This window comes from Myotis yumanensis, unplaced genomic scaffold (genome assembly GCF_028538775.1).
Source record: "Myotis yumanensis isolate MYYU_CA2020_CCGP unplaced genomic scaffold, mMyoYum1.0.hap1 SCAF_19, whole genome shotgun sequence".
NCBI classification, from domain to species: Eukaryota; Metazoa; Chordata; class Mammalia; order Chiroptera; family Vespertilionidae; genus Myotis; species Myotis yumanensis.
In genome coordinates, this window is record NW_027223770.1 from 27,279,834 (window position 1) to 27,295,960 (window position 16,127).

Here is a 16,127-nt window from a genome sequence, read left to right on the forward strand (position 1 = left end):
GCAACTAGGAGTAAATAAGTAAAGTGTCACCTTGTAAATACATAGTCAGCAAACCAGTCCCTGTTGTGAGGAGTGCAGGTGTGGGAGGGGCCAGGAGAGGAGCATCTCGGAGTGTGGATCAGCACCGTGGCCCGGAGGGGCCACCAGCAAGTGACAATGGCTCTTGTTCTTCCAAAAACATTTTATATCACTTTTTTGGTGGTAAGATACATATAACATAAAACTTGCCTTTTAAACCACTTTTAAATATACAGCTCAGTGGCATTAAGTACGTCCACATTGTGCCGCCAGCACCACCACGTCCTGAACGTTTCTCCTCCTGTGACACTGACACCGTGCCCGTTCAGCCCCGATTCCGTCCTCCTCCCTCCCCCAGTTCCCGGTCACCACTAATCGCCTTCTGTCTCTGTGAATGTGCCTGATCTAGATATCTCACATAAGTCCGGTCACACAACGCTTGTCCCTCTGCCTGCTCTCCTGTAGCATGCTTCCGGGCGAGCCTCCCTCTTTAAGGCTGATGAACATTCCATTGCGTGGATGGACCACACGTTTATCCGTCGTCCGTGGGTGGACACTTGGGTCACTTCTGCTTCGGCTGTTGTGACTCACGCTGCGGTGAACATCAGCGTCCGAGAATCTGCTTGTGTCGGCTTTCACTTCTTTGGGGGACACAGCAGGAGCGGAATTGCTGGGTCCCGTGGGAATCCTCATTTAACTTTTCGAGGAGCTGCTCTTGTCCTTTCGTGAAGAGGCTCGTTTTTCCGTCCGTCCCTCCGTAGGGCCTAATACGATGATCCCGGAAGAACACATAGAAGATCTGGTGGAACATGTGGTTTTGGTGCACGGGTCCGTGGGTGAGTTCAGCAAACAATTTCTGCAGAAGCTGAGGCGCAGCAACTACGTCACTCCCAAGAACTACCTTGACTTCATTAACACGTACTCGAAACTACTGGATGAGAAAACCCAGAATAACATAGGTGAGCCTGGGAGCGGGTGGCTACAGGCGTGTCATCATTTACGGCGATCCACACCCCAACCTTGTGTGAGCGGCGCTGCTTAGTGAGGCCAGGCGTGCGCAGGGCCCAGGCGGAGCGAGACCCAGCTGGGGTTTGCTCTCCAGGGGCTCTCCTGTGTGGCAGGGCCCGGCACGCCTGACCTCTCCTTCCGGTGCTGGGCTGTGAACCTGCTCAGCTCTAAGTGCCCTGAGACTGGAGAGACGGCGGCAGCAGTGCGCTCTGCTGGCGGATGCTTTTAGTTTCTGATTTATTTCTTATTGAAAAAGACAAGCCTAAAGCAGAGGTAACGTATACATGGTGCAAAGGTTAAAAGTCAGGCGTAGGGAAGGGAAATTTAAAATCGCTCCTGAAAGTTTTGCATAGAGGTCATCTCTACCTGAGTTTTGGTTTAAGTCCTTTTGTGCTTTATTTGTTGGGAAATGCTTTTTCAAAAACGCTGTGACCCTTGGCCAGACCAAGGGCTGTTTTCAGAACTAAGTTCATTCTGGCCGATGCCATCCCAACACCTCTGGCGGTGGAGGTGCCAAGCGATGCTTGACATTTCATGAGAAGGCTGTTTCCCGGCGAGCCCAGGCTGGCCCGGAGCCGCGAGGCCGCTGGTGTGCCGGCACCGGTGCTGGAAACAGCCGCCCGGCTGCTGGACGCCGCTCTCTGTCCTCAGCTCAGTGCAAGCGGCTGGAGGGCGGGCTGGACAAGCTGAAGGAGGCCTCCATTCAGCTGGACGAGCTGAACAGGAAGCTGGCCGAGCAGAAGATCGTGCTGGCCGAGAAGTCCACCGCCTGCGAGACCCTGCTGGAAGAGATTGTCACCAACACAGCCACCGGTGAGTGCGGGCCGGGCACGGCGGGGACAGCCCACAGCAGGCTGGCCTCCTCCAGAGGCCCTGGGGGGCTGCAGGCCTGGGCATTCCTCGGTCATAGATGCATCCCCCCACCTCTGCCCTGTCGTCACATGACCTCTTCCCTCCGTCTGACAAAGACACTCTTTCCAAATTAGGCGGCGTTCGGAGTTTCTCGGTGGGCGTGCATTTGGGGGGAACATTATTCGGTCCAGTGTCCCTCCTGGGAGCCTCGGGAGGTGCTGTGTGCTAGGGCGGGAACCACACAGTCAGCCGCCAGGGAGATGTGACAGTCCAGGCCGAGCCCGTGCCAGGAAGCAGATACAGAGCGATGAGACGGGAGCAGGGGGCGGGCCACGTGAGGGAGTGGCTTTTGAGCTGGGCCTGAAAGCACATGGGAAAAGGGTGATGAAAAGGCAGAGAGGTCCCAGTGAGCAGGAGACAGGGAGGGCACGGTGTCCGCGGGCACTGGGCAGGCAGGCCGGGGGCTGTCACGTGGGCTGGAGCGGGTGGGACATGGCTGGGAGGTCAGTCCGAGCAGCAGTCCTGGTTGAGACTCAGTGTCCCGTGAGCACCCGTGTTCTAGGGGGACTCCCGAGGCCACCATATTGGCCAACGCGCATCACCTCCCCCGGTGGCCCAGCCACGACCCCAAAGGGCTGCCCCTGGCTCAGTAGCAGTGGTCCGTCCCCCACACCCAGTCGCCTCTCTAACCCCCGCCCCCAGCGGAGGAAAAGAAGAAGCTGGCGGAAGAGAAGGCCATAGACATCGAGGAGCAGAACAAGATCATCGCGGTGGAGAAGGCCGAGGCCGAGACGGCCCTCGCCGAGGTCATGCCCATCCTGGAGGCCGCCAAGCTGGAGCTGCAGAAGCTGGACAAGTCGGATGTGACCGAGATCAGGTACTGGGCAGGGCCGCCTCCCGCTGGGCTCGTCCCCAGCGTCACTCCGGAAAGCAGCGCGGTTGTCGTGGCAGAGCTAGCGCGGCCCGCGGAGGGGATGGTCTTCGTTTGCAGAGGAGGGAAGGGGGCCCGGGCGGCGCGGTGGCTGGCCCTAGGCCCCCAGCTGGTGGGGAGCAGCGCTGCTGGCCTTGAACCCAGGCTGACTCCCACAGGGAGACTGGGCTCCAGAGCGGGCTGTGGCGGGGTGGGGGTGGGGGGCAGGGGTGCTCTGTGAGTCAGTCCTCTCGATGGGAACGCACTCAGGGCCGCAGGGTAGCACCCGCTGGAACGACAGCAAAGCACCCCCCCTGGGGGTCCTGGGCGATGCGGGGGTTGGGGGGCGCGGCCAAAGGGTGAGGCCCCAGACCTGCCCTCGGAGCAGCTCGCCCCGGAGCCCAAGTACCACTGGGACGTGGCTTCCTGCCCCCACGCATGGCCGCTCCGAGGCCCAGCTCCAGGTGCGCATGTGCCAGGACCCTCGTTGAGGCTGCGCTCACCCGCCTCCCGTGTCCGCCAGGTCCTTCGCGAAGCCCCCGAAGCAGGTGCAGACGGTGTGCGAGTGCATCCTCATCATGAAGGGCTACAAGGAGCTCAACTGGAAGACCGCCAAGGGCATGATGTCCGACCCCAACTTCCTGCGCTCGCTCATGGAGATCGACTTCGACTCCATCACCCAGGGCCAAGTGAAGAACATCCGAAGTGCGTGTGGGCGTGGCAGGAAGGCCAGGCTCGCTCTCCCCTGGGCACCTCAGTCCCGGGGCCGGGATGGAGAGCCAGGAGGGACTTGTCGCAGGCAGGGGGGCCCGTGCCCCTGCGGATGGAGGGGGTTCTGGAGGCAGATGGTGGCGCTGTCCCGGGAAGCAGGACAGGCCCGTCTCCTGGCACTCAGACCAGCGCCACCTTCTGCGCCTCCCGACAGGCCTGGTGGTGCCTGGAGTCGGCCTAACCCCTGAGCTTTCCTCTTGTGCCTCTTGCCGCATAAGCTCTCCTGCGGGTCCCTGGCGGGGAGGGTGTGGAGGCGGGCGGCACCGCCCACGGCCAGCCCCTGACTTCAGCACAGAGTGCCGACCCGCCTGGCCCGCAGGCCTGGGCCCGGGGTGGGGGTGGGAGGGGAGGGGAACAGTCTTTGCTAAGACGGCACGAGTGCCTGGCACCACTGTTCTCCCCAACGCTGCTCAGCACTGGCACCCCGCGCACTTCTGCAGCCACTTAGACACAAACCAAAGGCTGCCGACCCCAGAAACCCCAGGCGCTGTGGGTGGGGGGGCGGGAGAGGCCGCCGTGACCCCTAATGGCCTGCGAGCCGTTAGCGCCCTGCTCTGGGCCTTGGCGCCGGCTGGGAGTCCCCTGGGGCTGCCGCGGCCATAGGGCAGCGCCCGGGTCATGGGACGTTCTGTGCCGTCACATCTGAAACATCCTCTGACTTAAAACATGTTCAGGGTTGGACCCCCCCTGCTGTCCATGGGACCCTGGGTCCCGGTCACGTGCCTTGTCCACGGGCAAGTCTTCCCCGTCACTGAGCCATGGCGCCTTTGACCGTCAGGTCTCTTGAAGACGCTCAACACCACCATTGAAGAAATGGAGGCTGTGAGCAAAGCAGGCCTGGGGATGCTGAAGTTCGTCGAAGCCGTCATGAGCTACTGCGACGTTTTTAAAGAGATCAAGCCCAAGAGAGAAAAGGTATCGCCCGTCCGTCAGGCGCAAGCACTGCCGCTGAGGGACCCATTTGGAGTCAAGAGTTAACGTGCCCACTGCTTTGCTGGGAGAATTCTGGCAAATTCTGCCCTCAGAGAAGCTCGATTTTAAGCCCCATAAACATTTTCTCCCCAATAAACAAACTACAGCTCTCATTTGGGCCTAATGGGAACTGACAGAAACTGTGTCCTAAAGATTTTCCAATTTTGTGTGAAGAGAGCAGGATGAAAGAGATTCAAGGTTGTTGTCGAGGGCTGCGGTCGCCGACAGTCACAGGTCGGTCTCGCCGTGGCAGGGGTGGCCCCAAAGGGCACGGACCTCGTTAGGAAGCAGGCGGAGTCAGCCGGGGGGCGGGGGGGCTGTGTGGCCCTGCCCGCCATGGACCGCTTCCCCACTGGCCCGCGACTGTCTCCGTAGGTGGCCAGGCTGGAGCGGAACTACTTCCTCACGAAGCGGGAGCTGGAGAAGATCCAGAACGAGCTGGCGGCGCTGCAGAGAGAGCTGGAGGCCCTGGGGGCCAAGTACGAGGCGGCCATCCTGGAGAAGCAGAAGCTGCAGGAGGAGGCGGAGATCATGGAGCGCCGGCTCATCGCCGCCGACAAGCTCATCTCGGGGCTGGGCTCGGAGAACGTCAGGTGGGCGGGCGTCTGCGTTCTCGTCTGGAAACGGGGGGAGAGTCTGATTCAGCCCTCGCTGGTTTGGCTCAGTGGATAGATAGGGCGTCGGGAATGAAGGGTCCCGGGTTCGATTGTGGTCGAGGGCACGTACCTGGGTTTGCAGACTCGATCCCCTGGCCCTGGTCCGGGCATGTGTGGGAGGCAACCCATCGATGTGTCTCTCTCACATCGATGTTTCCCTCTGTGTCCCCGTTAGCAGTGGGTCCAGTTGGTTCTTCTAGAATGTTCTTTAGAGGGTGCAGGAAGGTGCCTGCTCACCACAGCGCCCTCCTGCGCCAGGTGGCTGAGGGACCTGGACGAGCTGATGCACCGGCGTGTCCGGCTGCTGGGCGACTGCCTGTTGTGCGCGGCCTTCCTGAGCTACGAGGGCGCCTTCACCTGGGAGTTCCGCAACGAGATGGTCAACCAGGTCTGGCAGCAGGACATCACGGAGCGGGAGATCCCCCTGAGCGTCCCTTTCCGCCTGGAGAGCCTGCTCACGGACGAAGTGGAGATCAGCAGGTGTGTGTCCGCGCCCGCAGGCCCAGGGGCGCCTCCAGCTGGGCCCCGCGGGCGGCCCCTGCAGGGCACAGCACGGGGGGGCCCTGCACAGCCAGCGCCCAGACACCGAAGAGGGACCAGCGGTCTCGGGACTGTGGATTGTTCTGGGAAGCTGACCCCACCACCCTAGTCCTTGGTTCACAACTTGGCAAGAGAAATGGATTTCCCTGCCGCTGCCCCTTCCAGGTGGGGCTCCCAGGGCCTGCCCCCCGATGAGCTCTCCATCCAGAACGGCATCCTTACCACCCGGGCCAGCCGCTTCCCCCTCTGCATCGACCCCCAGCAGCAGGCCCTCAACTGGATCAAGAGAAAAGAGGAGAAAAACAACCTTCGGGTACGGCCCTGCCCCTCCCGGCACCCTGGCCCCAGCAGTGCCCAGCGAAATGCCGGCCGTGAGCCCCCTGTGGAGTCAGGAAGCGGGTGGAGCCCGGTTGTTCCTCTGCTCTGATCTGCGTGTTGCCCCGAGGCTGTGAGCAGCTGAGGGCACAGGTCGTGCTCTGCTCCTCTTCGTTCCCCGACAGCACAGGGCCTGGCCCTGAGGGTCCCATGGCTTTGCTTTCGGAGGCTGCAGACAGAGGGCGTTACGTCTTCACCGAGTGGTGTAACCACCAGCAGAGTCCATGTCTGTCGCCCCCAAAGGAGTGCTGTGTCCTTGAGCATCGTCACCCTCCCCCATTCTTTCACCCGCAGCCTCTGGCGGCCACTCACAGATTTCCTGTCCGCGGATCCCCATCCCTGCATCTCCCTGGGAAGGGGTCACAGAGGCGCTGGCCTGTGTCCAGCCTCTCACTCCGCACCACGTTCCCCCGCACTGTGGCGGGGCCTCTGCTTCCTGTTGGTGCCGCGCAGTGTCCGCTGTGCCCACACCCTGTTCACCTGCCACCGCGGCACGGGGGGGCTTGTCTCCGCTTGTTGGCGATGGTGGCGAGTGCGGCTCAGACATCCGTGTGCAGGTGTTTGTGGGTTTTATGGTCATGTTTTCATACTGATTGGCCCAGTCACTTGGCTGAAATCGTCAGCAAATCCCTGACGTTGAGTTTGACCTTTTCCTTATTGTTCCTGGGCCTTGCTCCCCGGAATGTACCTGCTTGGAGTCCAAGGCCACCCCCACGTGTGAGGCCGGGGCTGACCCTCGGCACTGCCTCCCGCCCCCCAGGTCGCCTCCTTCAACGACCCCGACTTCCTGAAGCTGCTGGAGATGTCCATCAAGTACGGCACGCCCTTCCTCTTCCACGACGTGGACGAGTACATCGACCCCGTGATCGACAACGTCCTGGAGAAAAACATCAAGTTCTCCCAGGGCCGGCAGTTCATCATCCTGGGCGACAAGGAAGTGGACTACGACTCCAACTTCCGGCTCTACCTCACCACCAAGCTGGCCAACCCTCGGTACACGCCGTCCGTGTTCGGGAAAGCCATGGTCATCAACTACACGGGTAAGGGCCGGGGCCGCCGGGCATGCGGGTGGGGCCAGGGCGGCCGCCACCTGAGGCAAGGCCTTCACGGCCCGCGTTTCATTCAGTGACCCCATCAGGCTCTTAGTCACATCTTTTAAAAATATGTATATTATTAATGATTTCAGAGAGGAAGGGGGAGGGAGAGAGACAGAAATATCAAGGATGAGAGTCACTGATCACCAGCCTCCTGCACGCTTGTCGGGGGACAGAGCAGTGAGGCCGCCCGTGTCCCCCCAGTCACTCTGAAAGGCCTGGAGGACCAGCTGCTGAGCGTGCTGGTGGCCTTCGAGAGGCACGAGCTGGAGGAGCAGCGGGAGCACCTCATCCAGGAGACGAGCGAGAACAAGAACCTGCTGAAGGACCTGGAAGACTCCCTGCTGCGGGAGCTGGCGACCTCCACGGGCAACATGCTGGACAACGTGGAGCTGGTGCAGACGCTGGAGGAGACCAAGTCCAAGGCCACGGAGGTCCGCTGCTCAGGGAGCGCACCGCGTCTCGGCTGCGCTCAGGGTCCCGGGCCTTGGGATCGGGGGCTTTGGGCGGGAGGACGTCAACCTGTGCTCCTGGACGCGGGCTTTGAGCCTCCTGAGGGTTTGCCTGATGAGAAATGGCCCCCCTATGGGGGGCGCTGTGGGGAAGGGTGTCTGAAAGGTCTCCCCAGGCCCTTGGGCCTTAGGTCAGCCTCTTGCCCTTGAGAGGGATGGGAAACCCAACCTCCTTCGCTGACGTTGGAAGGCGTTTATCAGCTTACAAAACAGGAAGGTCTGTGCCAGCTTCAGGCAGGGCTGGATCCAGGACGCCAAGCCTATCACCCAGACTCACCTTCCCGTTTCTGGGCTGGGCCTTCTGCGGTTGGCTTTGTTCTCTGCCTTCCTGGGAGCCAGCTCCCCATGGTGTCATAGGTCTGGCTCGTGTCCGTTCAGGTCAAGTCTCCGGGGGACATGGGACTCTTTCCGTGTCCCCATCACGAAGGCCCCGAGAGTCATTAAATCCCACGCCCAGTGACCATCCACGGCCCAGGGGGCTGTTGCGTGGCGTGGTGGGTCCTGGAGTTGGGGTGCAGCCCCGTGTGGAATGAGATGGGGGTGCTGCGCGTCTCCAGGTGAAATGTGGGGCTGTCGGGAGAGGTGCTGTGGGGTCCAGCCGCGGGTGCCCACCACCTCTCGCCACGGCGGGCGCCTGCTGGGCCCTGGGAGCGCCCCACGGGCCATTTCTTGTTTTTTCTCTTGCGCCTCTCCCACTCCCGCCCTCTGCCTCCTGTTTACAGTCCCCTTGGTTAGGGGTGCGAGCGTCCCGTCTCCTTGGCAACCTGCACCTTTCCTGCAGGTGTCGGAGAAGCTCAAGCTGGCGGAGAAGACGGCCCTGGACATCGACCGGCTGCGGGACGGCTACCGGCCAGCGGCGCGGCGGGGCGCCATCCTGTTCTTCGTGCTGTCGGAGATGGCGCTGGTGACCACCATGTACCAGTACTCCCTGAGCGCCTTTCTCGACGTCTTCGGGCTGTCGCTCAAGAAGTCGCTGCCCGACTCCATCCTCATGAAGCGGCTCAGGAACATCATGGACACGCTGACCTTCAACATCTACAACTACGGCTGCACAGGTGAGCGCCCCCTCAGGCCAGGCCGGCCGTGCCGGGCATGCCGCCGGCCGGGGTCTTCATCCTGCCCCGACTTCGGGTGATAGGGGGGGGCCGCCGGATACAGCACCTGTGGAGGTCCTGGCTCAGGGCTGCTCTGTCCATGGGTGCGGGTGGGACAGAGTCAGCCCATGCCGTGGGGCAGGAAAACGGTTGCGGGTGATTGCTGGTTCCAAGAGGGCTCGGGTAGGCAGCCCGCCCTCTAACACGGGCCAAGCACCGTTCAGATCACAGACTGACTTGGACACTTCCCCCAGGAACGCATTTCTTCTGGGGTGTAGCCTCCTCCTTAGCAGAGGCTGCGGGGGATGTATTTCCTGCACCGCAGAGCCCAGCCCGCCGGCAGCAGCTCCCCGGCCCCGCCTGCTTCCACAGGCTGTAGTAGGGCAGTCACACACGTGGCGGCACATGGAATTGAGCCCGTGTCTCCTGTACTCGGTCATGGACTTCCCACGCAGGGAGGGCTCAGTGCGGCCGCCCCGTCCGGGGCTTTGTCGCGTGGAAGCACGCTGTGTGCCAGAAACTTGATTTTAGAAATGACTTTTAAAATGTATTTAAATTCCTTATTGTTGAAAGTGTTACTTACGTCTCCTTTCCCCCCATTGGCCTCTCCCCAGCCGCTCCCACCCCCAGCACATGCCTTCCCCGCCCCCCTCCCATCTGTGTCCATGGGTTATGCTCAGATGCAGCTACGAGTCCTTTGGTTGATCTCCAACCCCCCTCCTTCTGAGGTTGGATGGTCTGTTTGATGCTTCTCTGTCTCTGGATCTATTTTTGTTCATCAGTTTATGCTGATCATTATATCCCACATATGAGTGAGCTCATGTGATATTTATCTTTCTCCGACTGGCTTATTTCGCTCAGCACAATGCTCTCCAGGTCCATCCACGCTGTTGCAAGTGGTAGGAGTTTCTTCTTTTTTACAGCAGCGCAGTATTCCATGGTGTAGGTGGACCACCGTTTTCTAACCCACTCACCTGGGCTGGGCACTAGGCTGTTCCCAGGTCTTAGCTGTGGTGAACGGTGCTGCTAGAACACAGGGTGCGTATGTTTGGAAACCACGTTAAAGTTGGGGTCCGTCTTGTTCTTCTTCAGGGCTGTTTGAGAGGCACAAGTTACTCTTCTCTTTCAACATGACGATCAAGATAGAGCAGGCGGAGGGGAGAGTCCCCCAGGAGGAGCTCGAGTTCTTCCTGAAAGGTACCGGGGCCTCGACCACTCGCGCATGCGCACACAGACCGTGCGTCCACACAGCAGGCCCCCCGGCCGCCCTGGAGCCGCTTCCGGCCGCGCGTGTTGGGACTGTTTCGGTTCCATGTTGACCTTTCCAGCCTCAGAAATGGTCCTGGTCTGACGGGAGCCGCCCGTCTCTGCCTGAGGCTGCCCTGACGGGCGGCACAGGGAGCCCGCGCCCCCTCTTCCCAGGGGGGCTGCCCCAGCGAGGGAGGTCCCAGGGCAGGTGGCGGCGGCGGTGGCAGCGGCTGACTCTCCTCCCGTGGGGATTAGGAAACATCTCCCTGGAGAAGAGCAAGCGGAAGAAGCCCTGTGCGTGGCTGCCCGACCAGGGCTGGGAGGACATCATGCTCCTGTCGGAGCTGTTCTCAGAGGACTTCGGGAGTCTCCCCGACGATGTGGAGAGGCACCCTGCTGTCTGGCAGGAGGTGAGCCCCCCGCTCCCTTCCCCGCCGCCCTGTCCCCCACCCCCATCCCTCCTTTCGCCCACGCCAGTCTCCAGACTTCCCTGCGGGGACGGAGATACTCCTGGAGGGGCCCATGCAGATCTAATCGGAGCCCTCTGATCCCCGGGTGGAATGCTAGCTCATCCATCCGTCCGTCCGTCCATCCATCGTCTGTCCTTAGGCCCGCCCGCCCCACCCACCCACCCATCAGGCATCCAAGCAATAGCACTGAGCAGCTCCGCGGCCCGCCCTTGATGGGCACTGGGACCAGCGGTGACTCAGACGCAGACCTGCCCTCCCTGAAGGGCACAGCTCGGGGAGGGACAGGACAGCTCGGAGGAGCGGAGGCCTGGACGTTCTTCCCAGCCCGTGTTGGGAGCCACGCTGCTGCGCACACTGCCGCGTCCGTGCGCTGCCCACGTGGCGACCCTCCCGGGCCTCCACGTGACGGGGCCTCTGCCTTCCAGTGGTATGACCTGGACGCGCTGGAGCAGTCCCCCTTCCCCCTGGGCTACGACAGCAGCATCACCCCCTTCCAGAAGCTGCTCATCCTGCGCTGCTTCCGCGTGGACCGGGTCTACCGGGCTGTGACCGACTACGTGACGGTCACCATGGGGGAGAAGTAAGTGCGGTGCGGGTGCTGGCGAGGCCTCTGTGCGGGGCCCCCTCCCACACTCTCGGGTGGCCGAGGCGGGCCAGCTGCTGGAGAAGCTCACAGCGCCATCTTTGAGCGCAACGATCGCCACACGACTGCGCTCTGCTAGCGAAACGCAGTGTGCGAGACGCACTGTTGTTAAAATGAAACAATCGCCATGAGTGGGGTGCAGACACGGGGCCCTCACACGAGGCGGGCGGCGCCGAGAGCTGGGGTGATGTCCCGGGTGGTAGACACGGGGACAGTTCGCTGGTCGGACAGGAGCCCCCTAACGCTGGGGAGCGGCTCTCCCCAGGTACGTGCAGCCCCCGATGATCAGCTTCGAGGCCATCTTCGAGCAGAGCACCCCGAACTCGCCCATCGTGTTCATCCTGAGCCCTGGCTCTGACCCTGCCAGCGACCTCATGAAGTTGGCCGAGCAAACTGGCTTTGGGGGAAACCGCCTCAAGTTCCTCGCCATGGGGCAAGGCCAGGAGAAGGTACTGGTGGTTGGAAGGAGCCGATCCCGGCCTCTGCTGGGGAGGAGTTATGTCAGGGCCTCTCGACATGAGCTCAAGCCGCTTCTGGCCTTCAAAGCCGAGAGCATGTGCTTGAACAGTGTCAGGGCTAGGGCTCAGGCTACGGTTAGAGATAGGGCTACGGTTAAGGTTAGAGTTAGGGTCATTGCTACTGTTAGGAATAGGGTTAGGGCTACAGAGTTAGGGCTAGGGCTACGGTTAGGATTAGGGTTAGGGCTACGGTTAGGATTAGGGTTAGGACTACTGTTAGAGTTAGGGCTAGAGCTATGGTTAGAGTTAGGGCCAGGGCTACAGTTAGGATTAGGGTTAGGGCTGCGGGCGGTGACCAGCGTGTGGTCAGTGCGTGCTGCTCTTTTCAATGCCCTTTCACAGTCCCTTCTCCACCTCTGCAGCTCCCCTGCAGGTCAGAGCGTCTCCGCCCGTGGCAGGGCTGATACTTGGTCAGGAGCAGGGAGAGTGGGATCTCCTGGGCCAAGGGGCTCTGGGCGGGGACCTGCCCAGGGCACAGGGGCCGGGAGCAACCCCAGGAGATGGGGTTCCGCTTCTGCTGGTGCTGGGGGCTAGGGCGGGCCCTGGGAGAGCCCAGGCTGGCGGGGCTCGGGCAGCAGCCTTCCCTCCCCGCGGGCAGGTGGCCCTGCAGCTGCTGGAGACAGCGGTGGCTCGAGGGCAGTGGCTGATGCTGCAGAACTGCCACCTTCTGGTCAAGTGGCTGAAGGACCTGGAGAAGTCCCTGGAGCGGATCACCAAGCCCCACCCCGACTTCCGCCTGTGGCTCACCACTGACCCCACCCAGGGCTTCCCCATCGGCATCCTGCAGAAGTCCCTGAAGGTCAGGCGCCGGCAGACACCGCGGACCCACCGTGTGTGCATGTGCGCACGTGTGTGCGTGTGTGTGCATGTGTGTGTGTTATAAATAAACATCAGATGTGATTGGGACCTTCCACACACCCTTCCCAATTCCCTCCCTCCCTCCCTCCCCAGAGAAGCACTGCCCTGGCTTGGGTGACAGTGACCGGTCACAGTGCAGCTCCCAGGCCTGCCTCTCCCACTTGTGCCCAGACAAAACCGGGGTCCGTCTGCACGGCTGCCCCTGGGACAGGCCTCCCGCCCGCATCCTCGGGGCCGTGCAGAAGCTCCTCGTGGTTTATGCGCATTTACTTCTCCTCCAGAGCACGGTGTGCACAGGCTCTGCGTCTGTCTCTGGGGCGGCGAGAGGGAAACGTGGCTCCTCTCACCTTCCATCCCAGGCCCCGGTCAGGGGACTGTAGGGCCTTCTCGGGGCATCTGCTGAGCACGTGGCGGAGCCTCGGAGAAGACCCTGCAGCTCCTCAGGGCTCCCGGCCCCTCACACAGACGGCGCTGCTCAGGGAGGGGCCGCCGGCCACGCAGTGAGAGGAGAGCCAGGACGCCTCCACGTCACGCTCCCGTGCTGCGTGCAGGCCTGCGGGTCCGTCACCCCTCCGTCTCCTCTGCCAGGTCGTCACGGAGCCGCCCAACGGGCTGAAGCTCAACATGAGGGCCACCTACTTCAAGATCTCGAACGAGATGCTGGAGCACTGCCCGCACCCTGCGTTCAAGCCGCTGGTGTACGTGCTGGCCTTCTTCCACGCCGTGGTGCAGGAGCGCAGGAAGTTCGGCAAGATCGGCTGGAACGTCTCCTACGACTTCAACGAGTCCGACTTCCAGGTGCGCGGCCCCCGCTTCCCCGGGACGTCCTCCTCCTCCCCGTGTCCCCGGAGCGTGCCGGCGAGCCTCCCTCTCCCCCTCCCCCTCAGGTCTGCATGGAGATCCTGAACACGTACCTGACCAAAGCCTTCCAGCAGCGCGACACGCGGATCCCGTGGGGCAGCCTCAAGTACCTGATTGGAGAGGTAGGCGGCCTCGGGGAGCCTCCTGGGCGGGAGCGGGGCTGTGGCCTGGCGCCCTGACCTGTCGTGGAGCTGGACTCGCCCTGCTCCTCCTGCCCGGGCCCTGGGTCTCTGAACCCCGCTGCTCACACCCAGCGGTCTGTCCTCCGAGAGCCCTGGCCGCACGCGGCTCCGCTCCCTGCCCGAGGCTGCTGTCCCTGGGAGTGGGCAGTGCCCGGCTCCGTCTGGGGGCAGGGCTGTGCAGGCTCATGGGAGGGACAGCAGCGTCACCTTTCCAGGCGGAAGCGCTGCCTCTGCGGTTTGTCTTGTCTGTTTCTTTAATACAAAAGCGGCCGGTTCTCACTCCCGGGACCCCAGGTCATGTACGGAGGCCGGGCCATCGACAGCTTCGACCGCCGCATCCTGACCATCTACATGGACGAGTACCTGGGGGACTTCATCTTCGACACCTTCCAGCCCTTCCACTTCTTCCACAACAAGGAGGTGGACTACAAGATCCCCGCAGGCGCGGGCGACCCCAAGGAGCGCTTCGTGGGTGGGTTTCCCAGACGCAGTCTCTCCAGGTCTTTTCTCAGGGAGCCCACATCTCAGCGGTGTTGGCGCTCTCAGCGTGAGGGCTCTTCTGTCTCTTCTGTCCCCTCACCCGGGGCCGGCAGGGGGCCTCCTTGGTGGGTGGGTGTGGGCCTCGGAGCTGACAGTGTTGGTTCTGATTTCCTGGCCTGAGTGAGAGCAGATGTGTCAGATTCTGGCCCCTCGAAGGTCACAGCCGTTTCATAACAAACGGAGGTGAGGCTGGACGGGGCGGACGGGGTAGAATTGTGCTTGGAACTGTGCGCGGAGCAGTGGGCGTGCGTCTGTGTGTCCGAAAGGGAGGGTGCACACAGTGACCTCACTGTCTGTGCTGTAGAAGCCATCGAGGCCCTGCCGCTGGCCAACACGCCCGAGGTGTTCGGTCTCCACCCCAACGCCGAGATCGGGTATTACACGCAGGCCGCCCGGGACCTGTGGTCTCACCTGCTGGAGCTGCAGCCTCAGACAGGTAGTCTGCCCGGAGGGGTGTGTCCAGGGCCTGGGGTGAGGCAGGGCTCTGCCTCTGGTCCCTCGAGTTTCCGCCTTGCCCACCCCCTTGCCCAGCCCCTCGCCCCTCGCCTGGCGCCTTGCTCTCCCTCACAAGCGTCCTGCCCTTAGGGGAATCGAGCAGCGGCATCAGCCGAGAGGATTACATTGGCAACGTGGCCAAGGACATCGAGAACAAGATGCCCAAGGTCTTCGACTTGGACCTGGTCCGGAGGCACCTGGGCGCGAGCATCACCCCGACGTCGGTGGTGCTGCTGCAGGAGCTGGAGCGCTTCAACAAGCTGCTGGTCCGCATGTCCCGCTCCCTGGCCGAGCTGCAGAGGGTGAGCTGCTCCCCGGGCAGGCGGCTGGGCGCCAGGCTCCCCGCGCCACAGGGCTGGCCCGACCGCCGCCTGCCACTCCCCATCCCGCCGCAGGCCCTGGCCGGGGAAGTGGGCATGAGCAGCGAGCTGGACGACGTGGCCAGGTCGCTGTTCATCGGGAACATCCCTCACATCTGGAGGAAGCTGGCCCCCGACACCCTGAAGTCCCTCGGGAACTGGATGCTCTACTTCCTGCGGCGCTTCAGCCAGTACACGTCCTGGGTGAGGGGGCGCTGGTGCCCTGCGGACCCCGCCCCACCCCGCCCCTGTGCTGACCCTGTTAGCGGCTGACGGTGCTCTGCCAGCACATCTGTGTCTCTTCCTTTTCCTGTTTGAAGACCTTGAAGGCGCTGGCACAGCTCGGCCCACTCACTGGAGAGTCTGTCTCGGCACCTGTCCATCTAAGTCCCTCTAGACCCGCCTCACTCCTCTGGGGGTGCCCACTGTACGGGCACCCGGGGCCTCCCCGTGCTGGACATCCAGGTGGTCACCGGGGCTTTCCCTTTGCCGGCACAGGCGACAGCCTGGCCCGTGTCCTGGTGCTCACTCAAGCCTGCTCCCCGCGCATGCCTACGAGGCCCGAGTGCGTGCCCTTGAAACCCTGACGCTTGCCCGGAGGAGGGGAGGTTGGGTGCAGGCGGCCAAGAGCGCTCTCCGTGGTGCTGTGTGTGAATGTTTGCACGTCTTGTTCCGTCGGTAAACGGTGACGTGATTGTCCGGATGTGCGTGTCTTTGGTTAGGGGAAGCTGGGTATATCTCACAGTTTGTGGTACTTCTTCTGTGAAATTGCCTTTTTAAAAAATATTTTTTTATTGACTTCAGAGAGGAAGGGAGAGGGAGAGAGAGAGAGAAACATCAATGATGAGAGAGAATCATGGATCGGCTGCCTCCTGTGCAACCCCCACTAGGGATCGAGCCTGCAAACCGGGCATGTGCCCTGACCAGGAATCGAACCCGGGACCCTTCAGTTCACAGGCTCTATCCACTGAGCCAAACCAGCCAGGACTGTGAATTGTTTTATGTATTTGGTTTCACTTTTATCCAATTCTCCATCTTTGGAAGTCGATTTGTAAGAGTTCTTAGCACATCAAGGAAACGGGCCTTCGCCTGCCAGGTGTCCTCAGGCTTTGGCTCGTGGTGTTTCTTCCCAGAGGACAGCTCTGCATTTC

General features: G+C 62.1%; 1 protein-coding gene across 1 annotated transcript in view; it reads left to right on the forward strand.

The window, feature by feature from the left end:
- The window catches only part of DNAH10 (dynein axonemal heavy chain 10), a 63,273-nt gene that overhangs the window by 44,849 nt on the left and 2,297 nt on the right, over positions 1–16,127 (forward strand). The window contains exons 55-76 of the mRNA XM_070399638.1: positions 780–977; positions 1,678–1,839; positions 2,581–2,755; positions 3,312–3,493; positions 4,338–4,474; positions 4,907–5,124; positions 5,446–5,667; positions 5,893–6,040; positions 6,863–7,142; positions 7,401–7,630; positions 8,490–8,763; positions 9,895–9,999; positions 10,306–10,460; positions 10,946–11,100; positions 11,429–11,612; positions 12,280–12,480; positions 13,128–13,337; positions 13,427–13,522; positions 13,877–14,054; positions 14,427–14,558; positions 14,708–14,919; positions 15,013–15,180. Of these exons, the coding sequence (XP_070255739.1) occupies positions 780–977; positions 1,678–1,839; positions 2,581–2,755; positions 3,312–3,493; positions 4,338–4,474; positions 4,907–5,124; positions 5,446–5,667; positions 5,893–6,040; positions 6,863–7,142; positions 7,401–7,630; positions 8,490–8,763; positions 9,895–9,999; positions 10,306–10,460; positions 10,946–11,100; positions 11,429–11,612; positions 12,280–12,480; positions 13,128–13,337; positions 13,427–13,522; positions 13,877–14,054; positions 14,427–14,558; positions 14,708–14,919; positions 15,013–15,180 (4,022 nt within the window). The remainder of the gene's footprint in view (positions 1–779; positions 978–1,677; positions 1,840–2,580; positions 2,756–3,311; positions 3,494–4,337; positions 4,475–4,906; positions 5,125–5,445; positions 5,668–5,892; positions 6,041–6,862; positions 7,143–7,400; positions 7,631–8,489; positions 8,764–9,894; positions 10,000–10,305; positions 10,461–10,945; positions 11,101–11,428; positions 11,613–12,279; positions 12,481–13,127; positions 13,338–13,426; positions 13,523–13,876; positions 14,055–14,426; positions 14,559–14,707; positions 14,920–15,012; positions 15,181–16,127) is intronic.